An 18244-nucleotide genomic window follows, 5' to 3' on the forward strand; every position below is an offset into this window, starting at 1 on the left:
CAGCCATGGTATACACATCAACGCAACAACCAGGCCAAATGCTATATCAACAGTCCAATTTGCACCCTCCGTATTATTAGGCATAACTAAATTTTAAATTTTAAAACATATTTTTTATGTTTATTTTGATTTTATCGTAGTTATCATTTGATTTTTAAGTCATCAATACACACAATATATAAATGTTGTACTCATAAGTTTTTCCCTTGATAAACATAGTCTTATAATCAACTGTAGACGAACGAAACATAATGGTTTTTCCCATTACACGAAAAACATACACCGCCGCAAATACCTATTATACGTGCGCGCATGGTTACTAAAGTTACACACTCATTTTTTTAAAAAAAAAACCATACTCCCTTCGTTCTAAATATAATAGCTTATCCGTATTTATAATACTATAAAATGTCTTGTTTAATTTTAGATTTAACTGCGATGTATTCGAAGTTGGAATTTTTCAAGGATGAATCGACAGACCATCCATCCAAGTTGTAGTTTCAAAAATTCCAGCAGGAGAATTCGTAATGAAATTCGATTATCGAAACGGGGAGACGGGTTGTCACCGACACGAGGACGCGAACGCGAGAGGGAGATGCCGTGACAGGACGCGGTTGCGGGTGCCCGTGGCACAACTCGTGTGTTGACCCGCCTCGCGCTCGCCTGCCACCACCACCACCACCACCACCGCCACCGCCAGCGAGCTGGATGAGCCAGCAGCCGCCCCCGCCCGCGGTTGCTTCCCCTCCCCACCACGTCAAAACCCAACCCCAACCATGATACTCCTGCGCCACCACCACCACCCCCACAGCGGCGCCGCCACCACCACCACCAGCAGCGGCGGCGGCGGCTGTTAGAGAGGAGGGCACACACCACCGACACCGACACGCTCGCCATGCCACCAAGCGAGGCGGCGGCGTGAGGCGACGCAGATCTGAACGGAGGAGGAATAGGGAGAAGGGAGGAGGAGGGGAGGGAGAGGAGTTGGAAGAGTTGGAGGAGGAGGAGATCTCTTTCTTGTTCCCGCTCGATGGAGCGGGGGGAGGGGAGGAGGGGAGATTGCTCCGTGCAAGTGAGGTGAGCTGGGATTTCTTGACTTGTTTTTTTTTTCTTTTTTTCTCTCGTGATGAATCTCTGAGCATTGCTGAGAGCGGCGCTGCTTGTGGTTGTTGTGGAGTAGTTGCGGCATGGAATCGATGCATGCTTGTGTGCTTAACTTTCTATCGGTAGTAGTTCTTGTTATGAATTGTTAACCTGTTGTGAAAGGAGAGTAAGGCTATCTGTTTGTCCGTCTAATTCGTTTGAAGAATGTTTTTTGTTTCTCTTTCGTCAAGTTTATTATTAGTTGGAAATTATAGCTGGATGGGATTTCAGTACGGCGTCTAGTAGCTTTCATGTGTTAAATCGGGTGGAATAGTGATACCCTTGAAATTGAAATTGAGTGGGAAATCTTCTGTGTTCTTGGCGGTGCACATGCTGTTGCTTGTGGAATGCCATCGTGGCGCCACATGAAAAAGAAAGCAAGTAATTTACTCTTAGGGCCGCTTACCGTTGATTGCTGATAGCCTCCTTGATTTTTGGAGAAACGAAAAGGATTCCGCTTTTGGTTTGTTGTTTTTCATAATTTCAATTGCATGCTGTTTCGATTTGTGTCTTGCAATGTTCAGCTTTGTGGAATTATTGAGTTACCTCATTGGGTCAGGAAGAAGAGAACGCGAAGGAAAAGCGATGGCCCTGATTCAATCGCTGAAACCATCAAGTGGTGGAAGGAGCAAAACCAGAAGCTCCAGGAGGAGAATAGCTCCAGGAAAGCGCCAGCCAAGGGGTCCAAGAAAGGGTGCATGGCTGGGAAAGGAGGTCCGGAAAATTCAAATTGTGCTTACCGTGGTGTCAGGCAACGGACATGGGGTAAGTGGGTGGCTGAGATCCGTGAACCAAACCGTGGAAGGCGCCTATGGCTAGGATCATTTCCTACTGCGCTGGAGGCTGCGCATGCATACGATGAGGCGGCAAGGGCAATGTATGGTCCCACAGCACGTGTCAATTTTGCAGATAATTCCACAGATGCCAACTCTGGCTGCACATCAGCACCTTCATTGATGATGTCTAATGGGCCGGCCACTATACCTTCTGATGAGAAGGATGAGCTGGAATCTCCTCCTTTCATCATGGCTAATGGGCCAGCTGTGTTGTATCGGCCTGATAAGAAGGATGTGTTGGAACGTGTAGTCCCTGAGGTGCAGGATGTTAAAACAGAAGGGAGCAATGGCTTGAAACGTGTTTGTCAGGAGCAGAAGACTATGGAGGTATGTGAATCAGAAGGGATCGTTTTACACAAAGAAGTGAACATAAGTTATGATTATTTCAATGTCCATGAAGTTGTTGAGATGATAATTGTTGAATTAAGTGCTGATCAGAAAACGGAAGTACATGAAGAGTACCAAGAGGGAGATGATGGGTTTAGCCTTTTCTCCTATTAGAGTAGTAGTCATGCTGCGGGTCAGTAGGAATATTTCATTCTAGCTGCTAGGGGATACTTCAAATATCTGCAACCTGAAGCTTTGTAGTCATTTACGGTTTTCGTCTTACTGGGTAATAGCTTTATATACACTATAAGCCAACTGGTACAAGAAGTTGTACTGTGTGTTGAGTGCACTGTGGTAAAAATGAATCTATATTTAATGAGCTTACTCTGTCAATATTTTTGCTTATTTTAGTGTGGTTAAACTCAGGTTAGATATTCAAAACGAGTGGCAGATACTTCAATGACTTTAGGATCGAATTAAATTTCTCAAACAGGTATATTAGGAAGTTTATTTCTGCATGCATAAAAGTATGACAAACTATGATAGTACAATTTTGCATGCATATGGAATTTTAAATACTTAAACATACTACTATCGCATTATAGCGCTCTATGGTCATTCCAAGTACCAAAAGATACATCATGGAGATTTCATAAGGGGAAGTTGCAGACATTCTCTGAATTCAAGCCTCCTTGTTTCACTGTGAAAGGTCTTCTGTTTGTTAGGCCAGTAGGTCAGCCAAATCCAGCCTCTAATCTCCCAGTCCATGGTCTTCCCTAATGCTGCACCACAGATCTTCCACCAGACGCTGTCTCCATATTCATCACGTGCGAAAATGACACCACCCTTCTTCGTGAATGGGCGATACACGGTCGAGTACCTGTCACGAAACCAGGCCCGTGGCTGAAGCAGGGAGAGCTTGGAAGGCTTTGAAGAATAAACCTCCCTTCCGTTTACACCATCATGGAGAAACCAGTTCAAGGTTGTAGTGTTTCCATGCACAGACTGTTCAAATTTCCAGGGTTTCATGGTCAGTGTGAGGCTTTCGCTGACCGAGGCCTTTAGTCCAAATGTGTTTGGGGGGTCGAATGAACCTTCAATGCCCTTCTCAAGGCCAAACTCATGCGTGGGGTTGTCGGAGGACTTGCTGACTGAAACCGACAGGACATCTGATTGTTGCATAGGTGTGATTTGCAGCATGACACGTGATGGAAAGTGCTTCTCCTCAGAGCCATGTCCACGTTCAGTCATGAGGATCTCGGAGACCAAAGAGTCCACATCACACCTGAGATGAATCCACTGTAAGTGCCGCTCTTGGTTTTAGATGATACACGTATGGTTGTTTTTTTTCCTTGTGCAGTTAATTGTAACTTTGAAACAATTCAGTTTGTAGATAGACTGCTTTTCAAGGTCTAGAAAACTCTGATTTAACTACCTAAATTGAGTTCTTCTGCAGCTGGTATACAGGGAGAAGCATGTTACCGAACTATGCATAATTGCTTGCTCAATGTTACCTTACTGTAGGCACCAACCAAATTATTTGCTAGTTAAACCTTTAGCTTTTTTACCAAACATATGCAGCTACGCTTTGCATGCCGCGAACTTAATTGGTTCCCCCGAGTGATACTACTGTCACCTCAGGATGAGAAGGTTTTTTATTTTCACCTAAATTAGTAAGTGTATATACAGTTCATATGAGATAGAATCAAATCCTTAAATAAATTACTGACCTTATGTTGTCCACCTTTATCTCGACATCAATCCAGTTGTCCCTTCTGATTGTTTTGTAGGCGAGCTGAATCACACCTTCAAGTTGCTGATAAGTAAGCGAGAAGAGAAGGCGCTCATCTTGTGTTGGCACTGCAGGATCTTCCATGTTCATGGCAATGAGTGGGCAGTATAGCTGGACCTTCCAGAGCCCACTTGCTGAAAGAGCATATGAGAACAGTGGCGATGGCACCCCAAATGAATGGTGTGAGGATCGTTGCTCAACAATCCAGTTAGTCACTGCAAGATTCATTGTCTGCATCCATTGGTCCTCAAGGTTTGCTCCCAACATTCTGACAAAGGTCTTTGCAGCATCTTTGCACTTTGGCCCAGTCAGCTGAGTCCTCAGGGATTCGAGGCATCGACAGCGAAGAGCATGGGGAGCCTCATAGATGCAAACTAGGAAGGCCAGGGACAAGAAAACTATGTTAAACACGTCCTTCAGATTGCCATGAATCTGTGCCCTGGGAAACTGAAAGGACGGCTTTTTGTTTGGTCCGGATCTCAGCACCCAGTCCACAATGTCAACAAACAACTCTAACATCCCTTGTTCGTCTAGAGACTGCTGGGTGTTTGATTTCAGGTGGACTGGTTTTGACGTCCACAGAGAAATTGGCACACGGTAATTTGCAAAGATGGAGAAGGTGACAAAGGAGGGCTGGGTGGGAGGGGTTTTGACAACTGATAGGTTCACTGATGGCTGTAATGATTCTGATGCTGATGGTGTGGGGCAGATGCAAAGGGACATGGCGTTGGAGCGCCATTGGGAGAACGGAGGCAGGTTGGTGATCCAACCCCATACATCAAGAGGTAAGCTGTGAGCCATTACGTTGTTGAAAACTTGAGCTTGTTTTGCAATGTGGGAGTATCCCAGTATTGGTGTGGTTTTATAGATGGAAGAGATGATGGTTCCGCAGATAAAATTTTTGCTCATCCATGACTGAGTCTAATGAAGCACGGCATAATTTTTGGTAAAGCGGATTCTTGGTTGTTAGAAGAGGAAATCAAGTCATTGAGCTGCGGAATCTCTGTTATTAATTGGAGATTGAAGAATCTTCATTTGTGCTTTGCACAGGTGCTAAAGCCAAAAGTTAACTGCTATACGGTATTATGATATATCAAACCCAAGTTGGTTGGCTAATGTTGTAGTGAAGAGAATATAACGTGGCTCTAAACAGGAAAGCTGGAAAGAACGATATGGTTTGGTGGAATGGATTAGTTTTGATGGATTCTGGATAACTCGGTACAATAAGGGCCTAACGACACCAAATTTGTGGCTTGAAGGTTAGCTTGCGTGTCGACTGGGAATTGGAACCTGATGCATCTCACTCTTTGCTTCCGTTCCGTCAAGCTTCAAGATTTACCTCTGAATCGGGTATTGCTTTATACTTGTCTCAGTTGTCTGATCTTATTGAGAATTGTAGGATCCAAGCTCGTGCGTCTCGGAACCAGCATTTGGCAACAGGAAAAATAGCTCCAATGTACCCAGAAATGCAGAAAAGCGGTTGGATCTGGGCCATGCACATCGCATCATAGTTAGAGAGAATCCTCCACCTGAATTTCGTGTACTACCTGCCTCTGAAATCTCGTACACGCAGCTTGTCCTTCAAGCTCGAGCAAAACCTTTGCTCCTGTGCTAGTACTAGGCAGTTAGGCAGACCTGCAGCTGCAGGTTAGGATATGAGAGGTTAGGCTCATATTCGTTGCTTAGCATCGTTGCACTGCATTCCACACCAACACACGAACACTGCATTGTTCCACAGTCCAGATTCCCCACGAACTGATCTGCCTCTGACTAGTACACGGCGCAAAGGAGAATTCAGCACCGCCAATAGTAGCAGTAACTCACTGGATTACTGGCGAAATTGTTGCAGGTATTATTCCCGCCTGCTCCCAGCAAGCAGAACCTGAAAAGTTGCTTCAAAAAAAAAATCAAAAATTATACCAGCTTCCAAGCCTCCCATATGTACTGCTATCACCAGCTAAAGTTTGTTCATTCGAACTTCTCTAAGTAACTAGTAGTGTCCTGTAGACAGTTCAGTTTGCTCCGCTACAATCAGGTGACAACCAACAACACCTATCTTCAGTGAGAAACAACAACGGACAGAGTTAACGCATACCAGAACTCGCTACGGTGTTGTTTCTAAAATGTAAAAACCGTATGACTGGGATGCACAGAATGGATGGGCCGTCAGGCGTCAGTGCTCAGCAATGAGCGGCAATATTTCGCTTGAGAGAAGGTAATACTGTGAGGCGGGGTTGGGGACTGGTGCTGTACAAAACCGGCCCGGGGGTTCATCTGCACTTCTGCAATCCTGTCAAATGGCAACGGCGCATGCGAAAGCTCTCTTCCCGAATGCCTTGGAACCAGAGATGGACCAGCCTTGGCCCTCCTTGTAAACCTCAACCTGTGAAACAAAATAAAACGAGAGAAAGATGTGAGAGTTACAGTGAGTTGAGGCAACAGCAATAGATGATGGAGAGAGTGATCTTGGGAAAGAACTCACAGTTTCAACGTATTCTTCACTGCTTTGGATCCCACCAATGAGGTATGCGTTGCCGTCCACTGTAACCGCACATCCGTGTGCTCTTGGGACGCTGAGTGGGCTCCCCCTTCTCCATGAGTTGGCACGGGTGTCAAAAATCTCTACGCTGGAAAACGTGGTATTTCTATTCAGGCCACCCAGAGCATGTCTGAAAATGAAATTCCCATGTTGGATGTTAAATCGTATATTATCAGGTTTATATCGAGACGTCAAATAAAAGATAGTGATATAAGGCTAATAGTAGCATCTAACTGCCAGGTGGAATCTGTGTTTGTTTGTTTTTTTGAAATCACATGACCTCTCTGTTGATTACACACACAGATAAAGCGAGCGAAACTCACAGTGAATCCCCCAAGACAACTACTGAATGGGATCCTCTTCTTGTCCGCATACGTGGAAGTTGGGTCCAGAAACCTTCCCTTGGATCATACCTTTCTGCTGACCTGTGCATATGAGGATCAATCATTCAATAGGAAGGTCTCAGAATCAAAATCAAGTAAAACATGGAGAGAATGGTGAGGGGTGGATCGTAACTGTAAGTACATGTTGCCATCATAACCACCAATTACATAAAGAACGCCATTTAATTCAGCCGCAGCAGGAGCACATCGCTGGAACAATAAAATACATGTAGGTGAGGTGGGTATATTGGTCAAAAATAAAAATAGATTAAAAAGATGGGATAATATTTCATGCAAGGTGAAGTGGAAAGATACAATGTATATGCCTCATAAATCCCATGAAATTTCATGAATTGCAATTTGCATTCCATAATTTGAAATAGCCTGAATTTGAAAAATATTTATTGCCTATCCAAGTGCTCAAAATGTAGCTTAGATTAGATTTGCAAATGGTCCAACCAACCCTGTAAGACTAGTGCCCAAGCGAATGTCCAACTCACAGTCAGCTTGCCCACTACTGCTCAAACAGCTATCTAAATTCTAAATCACTCAGCATAGTTCACCACGAGAACAATTTTTTTTACTGATTTACGACACGTAAGAAATGATTGAAATAACAGTAGAAACTGTTCTGTGAGCAGCACTATTCATCTTGTAAAAGATTAAGAACCCAAAGATGTAAGTGATTATAGGAAATGCAGTTCAAACAGCCTCTCTTTACAACATGTTTTTTTCCTGGGCCATCTAATAAATCTTGAGCCTTATCAAGAAAATCACAGTGAGAACATAGCGAAGACCAGAACCCTATTAAATTGGCCAAAGAGGCTGGTACATTCTACTCTATACAAGTGTTATAAGGGAGTAGAAGTAGAACCATACAGGTTGCTGCATGGACAAATTGTATATCCATTTCCCCGCTGCTGGATCAAACATCTCTACTTCTGAAAAAGACTGAGACCCATCACCCCCACCAATAGCAAATATTTTACCATTCAAGGTAGCTCCAGCAAGATGCCCTTTCTCATGATTCAAGCAGGGCAATCCTATCCACTTATTGGCTCCCCTGTTGTAGCACTCCACTGCAATAAAACAAATGCAGATGGTCAACAGCTTGCTTATATAGAGCACTACGTTTGGCATGTCGAAGAATGTTTACCTGTGTTGTACCACAAACTGCGAATGCCATTCCAACCACCAAAAATGAAGACATGGTCCTTTAATGTGGCAACAGCCGCATATGCACGGGCTGAGCTCATCAGCATTAGAGTTTCTAGTATGTCCGTTGCAGGGCAATATGAATCAAGGGATGACAGCCAGTTAATGCCATTATGGCCACCTGTTAGGAGTATTGATGGCCCTTCTACATCATCATTTGTTACACCGAAGAGTGGTGCTGAAGAGCTATGCGATTTCTCAAGCTGCTGTTCCAGATGTTCGACTTTTCTTTCCATAACCTTTACCAATTTCTTCAACAACAAAATTTCTTGATCTGAATCAATCTAGAACGTTCAAACCATAATCAAGATGGGAGTTTGCACACTTGAACAGCGTAATTAATTCAATATCAAACACATATATACTAGTTTGGTTTTCCAGTTAAAATTTGAACATGGTTTAAAATCCACAAAACCATAGACATACTGACAAGAGATAAAACCAATTAGGAAAACAGGTTCATCTATTTACACCTTTTCTTCTTTAAAAGAGAAGATCCTACTGATTTTAAGCAAGAAGAAAAGTACCTTCATCTTTTCCATTTCTTCGGTCTTCTTGGATAAATCATTGATAATTTGATAAAGCTACAGACAAATGCCAAAAATAGCAGGGCATAAACATCGCACCAAAATATATAAGTTGTAGCACTGAAATATGGTGAGTAAGGGAAAATGGTAATAAGGGATGGAATAGCTTAAGGCACCTCAGCATATTCATGGCATTGCACAAAGGATGTATCTTTCAATGATGTGTCACATTGAGATGTGGCATTAGATGAATCTTTGGGGAGAGTAGCAGCAAACCGTGTATCTTGACGTATGCTTTGAGCTGAAGTAGAAATAGGAGCATCCTCCAAGAAATTGGCTCCCTTCTGTTGTAAAGAAGACAGCTCTTGCAGCTTTACTGGCAAAGCCATTTTAGCATGCTGGCCATCATCCACAGATTCTTTATCTTCCTTGATCAAACCAGCAACCAGATCAACACAGCCAGAAGCATCTTTGTTAAGGTTGCTCCTTGATGTTGTACTTGTGCTAGCAAGGTCGACTTCTACATCAGGCAAGGTATGAGGAGCAATATCATGTGAGTGTGATGAAACATTGAACTGATCCACATCCTTCACATTGGATTCACTCTTCACTTTATCAGAAACAACAGGTGCTTTTGCTGTTAGAAATGGCAGAGGTCGATTCCATGGATTTGGAACAGTATGAGCGGTAGCAGGAGGTTTTGGAATACTAAGTTTGTTTTTATTAGCGCGAACAGGAGCAGATAGAAACAAAGAAATCAAATCTCTTGTTTGTCGATGGTCTAGCTCAAAACGGAAGTGGCTAGGTATATCCTTGCGATAATTGTTTATGATTACACTTTTGTATTTGTTTTCTGGAAGTGGAGGGCACTCTGTCCTGGTAGAGAAGCGGACCTGAAGAACACAAATATTCACAATGCTTATGAAACTATAACCAGAACAAAGACCAGTATATGTTGTTTCTATTATACCTGTGCAGGAAATGGTGTTGTCTTTGCATTTGTCTTTGCATCATTAGACTGTTCAGACATCCAAGCAAATCGGTCGATATTAAGCTGGCCAGTGCTTGTAGCCTTGAAAATGCCATGCAATTGTCTGTTACTATAATTGAACAGAAAGAGAGGCAAGCCAGGTTTAACATTCTTCACATACAAGATATTGCGTTGAGGCAAACCTATCAACCAAAAGGCAAACGAATGGATTCCCAATTAGACGAGAAGTTCAAAAGAATGTTGATTAGCAATATGTCAATGTTCTTGAATAAAAGTAATCACACGCGTATGGATTTTACATATCATTTAGATGAAATTAGGACAGGCGAAAAGGGACTTTTACTAACCAAATAACTGTTTAGTGAAGCATTCATCGAATGTGTTGTTATTGCAACAAAAGACCACCCCTCCTAGCTCCTTTTCCGGGAGCTCACGGAACTCGTTCTCGGTCTGAGTCTTCTTTCCAGCACTCATTCTTCGAGAAATTATCAACATTATGCAAAACACAAACATAAGTGACATTATCTAAAAGAAACAAACATAAGTGAGCATGTAGGTATACTGCAGTAGCAAACTAGCAATATCATGTACAGATAAGTTGCCACAGCAAACAGCACAGGGTATTATTCCTTTGTTGGAGGATTGTAATTCTGGTAAGTTTAGTTGAGTAGTACATAGGAGCGGTTTTCCACTAAAAAAAGATGGGGGAGATGGATTGGGTCAAAACACTTGCAAAAAAAACAAAAATAAAAACAAAAAAAAAACCCCAAAACCCCACGCATATGCCAACATTTTCACAAGTTACAACTCAAACACATCGCTACATGCAGTAAACCACTCTGTAATCTGAATCTACCCCCATCCACCTGCTCCCTCACAAGCCAAATCTACCACAACGCACGAGCAGCACAAGTAAAAAAGTCGATCAAGTTAACGAAGCTACCATAAGCTTCACAATATCTGCCACATTAAAACCAGCAGAGTTCGAAAGCGTTCACCTCTTACGACGGATCACAGTTCTCCAATGCTTCTCACAATATATGATTAAAATCCAACAGCTAAAATCTCGCCCCCATAAACCCAAACCCGGGCTCTAGTCTCTAGAATTCCCAAAACACAGGGATTCACCTCTAGAAACTGGCATAAATCACCAAAAAACCGCAGGCATCAACTGTAACGGTAAATAAAGCGCAAAACCATTCAAACACGCGGCGGTACCTGCCCACGAACTGCTAAAATCGCTAAACAAACACGCGCACAGAAGCTACGCCTAAATCCAACGAAAACCTCGAGCTGCGATTCCGCACTTGCAAAACCTTTGCGCACTCGAAGCCCCATTCCCCATTTCCCCCCAAACTCCACAGATTCCAATTCAAAACCACCTGAACAAACTCAACCCCATCCAGCATTTCGACCCATCACCATGGCATCAATCCCCCAAACGGCACAGCATTCCCCGCCATTCCAGCGAACAATACACCACCACGCGAGCCCCTCTCCCATCACCCCAGAAATCCCCGACCACCTCAAGCCACAAAACCCCACCAAAACCCCCACCGAAACAGGAAAGGTAGAGAGAGAGAGAGAGAGAGAGAGAGAAAATCCAGCACCAATCGCGACCAAATCGAGGCGCGGCCGCGCGGGAGGGGATCGCTCGCTCGCTCACCTGCTCGGGTGCTACGAAACCCGCGGGATCGATCGATCGATCAGCGGTTGCCGCCGATGGAGCCGCCTCGGCGCGCAGCAGCAGCAAGCATCGATCAACCAGTTCACCACCTCTGCGTGCGTTGGTGCGGCGCGGGGTGCGAGTGGATGGGTGGGCGTAGCGCGTGTCGTGGCAGGGGGGGCGACGTTTATATAGCGGCGGGTGGTCGGGTTCACCGCGAGCTCAGGAGAAGCCGCCTGCGTGTGTCGCTGGTAGGTGGGGCCGCACCGGGGACGGGGTCGTGGTAAGAGTCACGGGTGGTCAGCGGAACCGACCAGTGCACCACATAACTACAGTGCGTACGGCTCGCCTGTGTCAGTTCGAACTTTTGAGTTTTGAACGGCTCAAGTCTACTTCCCACAATCCAAAATACTTCCTCTGTCCAAGAAAAGTGGACGTTCTCATTTGATTCATGATAAAGAAAGTGGGCCCAATTTATTTTTATCGATGGGTTACATACCACTCGTTTCTTTTTTATTATTATTTTTCCAGCGAGCAATCTCTCACCACTTAATGCGATCTTATCCTCTCGCTGTCTCGCACTCTCGCATCGACTTCTCCGTCATCCCTCTCGCCTCAATTCCTCCATCGCCGCCACCCCCCCCCCCTCATGCAATCCCCAATCCTAGTCTCCCACTCTCCCTCACCTATCTCCTCTCCTCTCCAACGCGGGAGTGCCGTGGCAGGCGCGCGTTGATTCACCGGTCGTCGCCGCCGTGGAGATCACGATGCAGCTGGCTAGCATGACCGGACGCCATGGACAGGTGGCGGAAGCGGATGTTGATGCGCATCAAGCAAAGGCAAGTGGATGAGAACGAGGAGGTTGCAGGCGAAGTCCTGGTTGGGCGCTCGGCGCCGACGGCGTCTACTCCCTCACCGAGGAGAAGCATGCAGGTGGCTACAACTTTGACGCGGGCATCCCGATGGTGGCTTTGTGCTCGACTCCGAGGAGCACGCCTGTGGCGGTGTCCTCGACGGCGGCTTCGTCTTTCTCTTCGCCTCCCCCCACCCTCCAATGGCGGTTCCGTTTTGTGTGTGGCGAATGAAATAAATGAGGGTAAATCAGTCATTTGCACTGGATACTAATTTTGGTGAGAAACCTCAAAACGACACGTTTTATGGGAAGTAAAACGGCACTGGATACTAATGAGGAAGTAAATCAACTTGAAGAGTTCAAATTTATTCCAAAATATATTAACTTCTACCTTCTTATACTTACCACTAATCCACAAAATGAGAAATTTTATTACTTTAATACCCTTACCTACCAATTATTCAATACAATATTCACATTAATTAAGGGCATCGTGGTCTTTTGTTTCTCTTCTTAAAAACTCCTTGAGAAGCTAGAGTTTGAGTTATTTAGGGATAGAGGGAGAGTACGCTCTATCCCTAAATATAAGGTATTTTGATTAGATGTGATGTATTCTAGTACTATAAAGCTAGACATGAACATGTCTAGATTTGTAGTTCTAGGAGTATTTTGAATGGATTTACCTCGTGTACACAATGAATATGAATTATTTGCTCATTGGCAATTCGGAGATGTAAACCATTTTTTTATTACAAAACTTCCTTGCTGGTAATAAAAGATGAGAGATACGCTTAATTGAATAATTGCTCGCATGGTATATATTTGTTTAGATTGGAACACTACATTCACGTCCTGTGAATACGTCATTTGGTATACTCCCGTGACATATTCTCGTTCTCAATAAAATCCTATTGTAAACCTACTGGGTCGCCACTATTGCTTCTCCGCGCGCTACTCCATCGAGTGCTCGAGGCTAGTGCTAGGGAAAATACTGTAGAAGGATTTTGAGGACTTTACAGCCCGACAAAAAGTTTGACAAAGTTGACGGCTGACATGAAATAAAGTTGACAGGTCTATGTTTTCTTTATTAACAGTGTATTGTGGGTATGTTTAGTTCCTAAAAAAAAAGTTAAAAGTTCGAAGAAAGTTGAGATTTTGAAAAAAAAAATTAAAAGTTTATGTGTGTAAGAAAATTTTTGATATGATATGATGTGATGGAAAGTTGGAAATACGGAGAAACTAAACACGGCCCGATATGATGAGGGGCATCGTGCTTAGGAATACGATGTCTCAGTTTTTTTTTTTTTTTGAAGGATATGGTTATTCAATTTTTTATCGTGGGATGGTTAGGAATTTTTTATTTATTCGTTGGATGTATGAGAATGGATGAAATAAAAATAATAAATATTAATAACAAAATATGTTAATTATCACTAATTGAACCCCAATCTATACTAATAAATAACAACATTGACCAGTTATATCTAATCAAACATTAATAATGACATGTTAATTATTACTCCCTCTGTTTTACCATGTAAGACTTTCTAGCATTGTCCACATTTATAGATATTAATGAATCTAGACACACATATATATTTAGATTCATTAACATCTATATGAATATAAGCAATGCTAGAAAGTCTTACATTGTGAAACGGATGGAGTAATTAACAACCAAATACATCAATTATTGCTAATCGATTAATTTGAACATATACACTCATCAGCACCTTTGTGGAATATTCCCTTTTCCGACCACCCTATCCATCATTGCACATCAACCAAACATGCATAAAAGTTCCATCAATATTTTTTATCCCAAAATATCCTTTCAACCAAACACACATTATGGAAGACACCACGTTAAGAAACTAGCCTCGAGAGTGCATATCTCTTTGACAAAGGGACATCGGCTTCAGCTTGAAAACTAACCTAGTGAGCGGTAATAATAGTCCAGAAGTGTTGTTGCCTTTTTTTTTTAAAAAAAAATAAAAATTCTATCTGGTGAGAATATAACGATCTGTCGATCTCCTATGAAATTTGTACGAAATTCATCTCGTTGAATTGTTCACGATGCGCACCGACAAGCCAACTTGATATGTTAGTGTCAACTTCGAACGATAATTAAGGGCCTGTTCACTTTGCTGCCATTTTCAATCTTATCAAATTTTAGTAAAGTTGTTAAAAAAGTAGCTACATTTAGTTTGCTACCAAATTTTGGTAACTATATAAGAAATCCTGTCAAAATTTTGGTAAGTTTGCTAAAATTTTGACAGCTATACTAAAATTTGGTAAGATTTTTTTCGGCATCAAAGTGAACAGGCCCGCGTGTAAATGCAAAGCAAACGGGAGTGAGCCCTACAGCCTAGCGTGTTTCGCGAATTTGGAAGAACACGGCAGTCAGTGATCACGAACCGCATCGTAGACAGATAACGGATTTACCCAAAAACGGCATGAGTCGATCAGAGCCCCTGTGCACATGCCCGTGTCCCGTCTGAGGCCGTGAGTGAGTGAGACCTGTCAGGATGCCTCTACGACGAGGTGGTGGCTGGGTGCATTCACAGTCAGTAGCTCACTCACGAAAGCTACGGCACAACTATCGTCAAAATTGTCATCATTCTAAGGTGGGTTTAGTTTCTGAAAAAAAGTTAAAAGTTTAAAGTAAATTAAGAATTTAGAAAAAAAAGTTAAAAATTTATGTGTGTAAGAAAGTTTTTGATATGATATGATGTGATAGAAAGTTAGAAATATGTGGGAAACTTAACAACGGCCTTAGCTGACAACTGTTGACCGTCGTCGTCGCCTCAACATTACAAAGAACTGATGTAAGTAGGCATGCAGCTAAGCGAACTTCACATGGTGGTTCTTCATGCACCATTCGCGTATAAAGAGATGGTTGAATGCTATACTAAATTTACCATCATTTTATGTACTTTTGTGTCATACTTGTATAAGTTGTGGCTGGTAAAAAAAATGAGCCACACCTTTATTAGTAAAAACATGATTGTGCCACATTTTTTTGAGTTGATGATATGTGGGATTATAAAAAAGAGAAGAAATATTGTAATAAGTGTGACTATAAAACAAACAAGAGCTAATCAAACTAAAGCTCTAATTGGGAGCGTTTTGTGGTTGTACTCTCCCAAAACCTTTAAGAGCAAGTTTTATAATAAAGGTGGTTAATTTTCAGTCAAAAACAAAGGTTGTCACCTCTAATTTTGTCCATTTCATCAACTAATTATTCAGGATGTAGCATGTAGAAAAGTTGTTGTAAAAAATTATATTAATCTAATTTTTGAGAGCACGTACAATAGCAGGCTATTAGCCAGCTATAAACATATTTTAATGAGATAAATGATGAGAGAGAAAAGCAACGGACTACAGATCTGTAGCCAGCTGCAGCACGTACTCTAAGACACACTGTGTGTATGACAGAAATTAATAGTATAGTAAGCAACTATTGTATTAATTGGCTATTAGATTGGTTATAGATGAATTAGAGCTAGTAGTGGGCTGTAATATTAAACTTGCTCTAGAGCAAGTACAATAGCAGACTATTAGCCAGCTATAAACATATTTTAATAAGATAAAAGATGAGATAGAAGAGCAGCGGGCTACATATATGTAGCCAGCTGTAGCACGTACTCCAAGACGTAATGTGTGTATAACAAGTGGGACCATATGTTTATAGTATAGTAAGCAACTATTATATAAATTGGTTATTAGATCGGTTATATATGAATTGGAGCTAGTAGCGGGTATACCAACCTCTCCAACCGAACGCAGACTACTCTGCTAGCTGCAACCTCTGATAATAAGTTGCTATGCAATCCAGAAAATTAAAGCTAGGTAATCTGGCTTTCTTTTTTAGATTTTCACCCGTTGACTACCCAACAGTTGCTTAATTTTGAGCTCCTTCCTCTGTTAAAAGAGAAAGTCTTACAGCTCCCGAAAAAGTGAACTGACGAATTGAAATCTTTTTTTAGAATGAACTGACGAAATCTTCAGTTATCACTGGAGGGAATGACAATTCTGTTCCTGGGCCTGTTCTGTAATCGCGTGGTAATGACAATCACTTCGAGCTGGTACGTGGTCTGGGTTGTGTTTGGGCTTGAAGTCGTGGCCCAATATTTAAGAAACAAAACAGCACATGTCTGGGCTCGGATTTCACTAACGTCTAATGGCGGCCCAGTGAGTCTACGTATAAAAAACTCTCGAATTTAATCAGCTACGTCATACACAGCTAACGGTTGGAGTCCGAATCTTAAAGTTGGAAATGGGAAAGCACATGTTAGGTGCACCCACCGCGATGGACAGGGGAGGCGCCCACGTGGACCCCGGGCCCACGTGACGCACACGTGTCGGTCCGTGGCGCGACGGATCCGATCGGGCACGGTGTTTTCCTTCCCACGTGTGGACAAACGTACGTGCGTGGCCGTGCCTACGAACGTACCGTTCTTCGTACGCGCGTACTCGAGCATGTTTTAAACTCGCAACTTGCCAGTCGATCTCTCGCACAGCTCAAACACAGTAATGCCGCGATCGAGCTAGGAATCTACTCACAGTGGATCCACATGAGTAGCCATAACAATTCTATAATTAGATTCCGTTCTACTCCCTCCGTTTAAGGTTATAAGTTTGACTAAGTTTATAGACAAGTGTAGTAGTATTTTATATACTAAATTAATTTCATCAAATAAATAATTGAATATATTTTCATAATAACTTTGTCTTCGGTTGAAAATGTTACTACTTTTTTTTTCACAAATTTAGTTAAACTTAAAGCAATTTGACTTTAACCAAAGTTAAAACGTCTTATAATCTGAAACAGAGGGTAGCATATTCTAAACATTAACTCTCATTTATTTTCCGCTAGCATATTTCCAAACTGTTAATTAAACGATATAATTTTTAAAAAGTTTATATAAAAGCTTTTTTAAAAAAGTTGAATGAATATTTTTAAGTTTATAATAGTTAATAATTAATTAATTATAGGTTAATTGCTTGCTTTGGTTTCCGTGCCGCATAAAAGCTCAGTTCCTACGCAGGAAAGGCAGCATGTGGAACACCTTATTTTTTACAATAAAATTCACTGTATTTATATATACACATATTCTAATATATGAATACTTTCCATTTCAAAAAGTTTTTTTTTAATCATGTATAGTCCATTTCTTAGTAATTCTTTTTTGCGACCAAACTTAGATGTACACAACCATGTTTATAGATACCAAGATTATATTAATTTATACCTAGTAAGGGGTGGTGTCATACATTTATGAAGTTGAGCCATAATTGTTATCCTCCTAGCTTAATTCGCGCTGCCTCTACTTGCATGGATGGAACAATTATGCAGGTCGTCGGCTGTGGTCGATCTGTCGAGCTAAATTGTAAAGCTAGCGAGCAATGCATGCAAACTTGTCCTGCAACGCAATCTAGCTGAAACACGGTGGCGACTGGCAAGCATCAACGCGTGCAATGCGTTGACCGCACTGATGATCTAAGCCAGAGAGCTACTACTCTACCTGCACAATAATTTTTGTCACAGCTTGGCTTGTCGTTGCGTTCAGCTCGACTAATCACTCGATTAGTTCAGCGTATGGTAGCACGTCGAATTAACATACTAACTAATCATCATCTCAAAAAGCTAGCTAGCCATTATATATACAATCCATCAGAAGTAACAACACTATAGCTTTCTTAGCTTGTAGGCTAGCATATGGTCTGTTCCATATTCACCTTAATTCTACTATGAAAAAAAATTAAGATGTTGCACGGCCAGGTTCATATGTTAATTAACTTATATAGATGAAGGCACCAAACAACTAATCAATGGAGGCCCTTAAACAAATCCATGCTACCTAAACTCCCATATATCCAATTGAGCATTCACACTCGTAGTATAATCGGCTAGCTAGCTTGCAGCACTCATGCATGCATGCATGCAATGGAAGCACACTCATCAGAGG

General features: G+C 42.1%; 3 protein-coding genes and 1 long non-coding RNA gene across 5 annotated transcripts; 2 read left to right on the plus strand and 2 right to left on the minus strand.

Annotated features, from left to right (window-relative positions):
* The first annotated feature begins 591 nt into the window (after positions 1–591).
* Positions 592–2685, plus strand: LOC127771153 (dehydration-responsive element-binding protein 2A). The gene is made up of 2 exons (XM_052296993.1): positions 592–1077; positions 1703–2685. Exons 1-2 carry the CDS (start codon positions 1031–1033, stop codon positions 2478–2480), a joined length of 825 nt encoding a protein of 274 aa, XP_052152953.1. The 5' UTR covers positions 592–1030; the 3' UTR covers positions 2481–2685.
* Positions 2686–2810: 125 nt separating this feature from the next.
* On the minus strand, positions 2811–4903 carry LOC127771146 (uncharacterized). Its single transcript, XM_052296983.1, has 2 exons — positions 4037–4903; positions 2811–3591 (listed from the first exon to the last, which is right to left on the minus strand). The coding sequence occupies exons 1-2, from the start codon at positions 4897–4899 to the stop codon at positions 2946–2948; spliced, it is 1509 nt and encodes a 502-aa protein (XP_052152943.1). The 5' UTR covers positions 4900–4903; the 3' UTR covers positions 2811–2945.
* On the plus strand, positions 4790–6044 carry LOC127771162 (uncharacterized). The gene is made up of 2 exons (XR_008017105.1): positions 4790–4883; positions 4967–6044. It is a non-coding gene; the product is annotated as an uncharacterized LOC127771162 (long non-coding RNA).
* On the minus strand, positions 5751–11568 carry LOC127771131 (uncharacterized). 2 transcript variants are annotated; one of them, XM_052296971.1, is made up of 11 exons: positions 11420–11568; positions 10101–10228; positions 9733–9935; positions 8939–9655; positions 8763–8819; positions 8177–8519; positions 7900–8099; positions 7154–7230; positions 6961–7062; positions 6581–6767; positions 5751–6481 (listed from the first exon to the last, which is right to left on the minus strand). In XM_052296971.1, exons 2-11 carry the CDS (start codon positions 10225–10227, stop codon positions 6392–6394), a joined length of 2103 nt encoding a protein of 700 aa, XP_052152931.1. In that variant the 5' UTR covers position 10228; positions 11420–11568; the 3' UTR covers positions 5751–6391. The 2 variants fall into 2 exon arrangements, with proteins under 2 accessions (XP_052152931.1, XP_052152925.1); XM_052296965.1 differs by lacking the exon at positions 11420–11568 and adding an exon at positions 11136–11235.
* Positions 11569–18244: the final 6676 nt, after the last annotated feature.

The sequence above is a fragment of the Oryza glaberrima genome, chromosome 1, assembly GCF_000147395.1.
Source record: "Oryza glaberrima chromosome 1, OglaRS2, whole genome shotgun sequence".
In the NCBI taxonomy this organism is placed as follows: domain Eukaryota; kingdom Viridiplantae; phylum Streptophyta; class Magnoliopsida; order Poales; family Poaceae; genus Oryza; species Oryza glaberrima.

What these genes read in the sequence shown, in the direction of transcription:
- LOC127771153 (XM_052296993.1), top strand. Translation starts at nt 1,031, where the DNA reads ATGGAGCGGGGGGAGGGGAGGAGGGGAGATTGCTCCGTGCAAGTGAG. An exon ending in GATTGCTCCGTGCAAGTGAG is followed by an intron (nt 1,078 to 1,702) that starts GTGAGCTGGGAT and finishes TCATTGGGTCAG; the next exon opens with GAAGAAGAGAACGCGAAGGA.
- LOC127771146 (XM_052296983.1), bottom strand. Translation starts at nt 4,899, where the DNA reads ATGGCTCACAGCTTACCTCTTGATGTATGGGGTTGGATCACCAACCTG. An exon ending in ATAAAGGTGGACAACATAAG is followed by an intron (nt 3,592 to 4,036) that starts GTCAGTAATTTA and finishes GATTCATCTCAG; the next exon opens with GTGTGATGTGGACTCTTTGG.
- LOC127771131 (XM_052296965.1), bottom strand. Translation starts at nt 11,155, where the DNA reads ATGGGGTTGAGTTTGTTCAG. An exon ending in CTTCACTAAACAGTTATTTG is followed by an intron (nt 9,936 to 10,100) that starts GTTAGTAAAAGT and finishes TTTGGTTGATAG; the next exon opens with GTTTGCCTCAACGCAATATC. An exon ending in AATGCCATGAATATGCTGAG is followed by an intron (nt 8,820 to 8,938) that starts GTGCCTTAAGCT and finishes ATTTGTCTGTAG; the next exon opens with CTTTATCAAATTATCAATGA.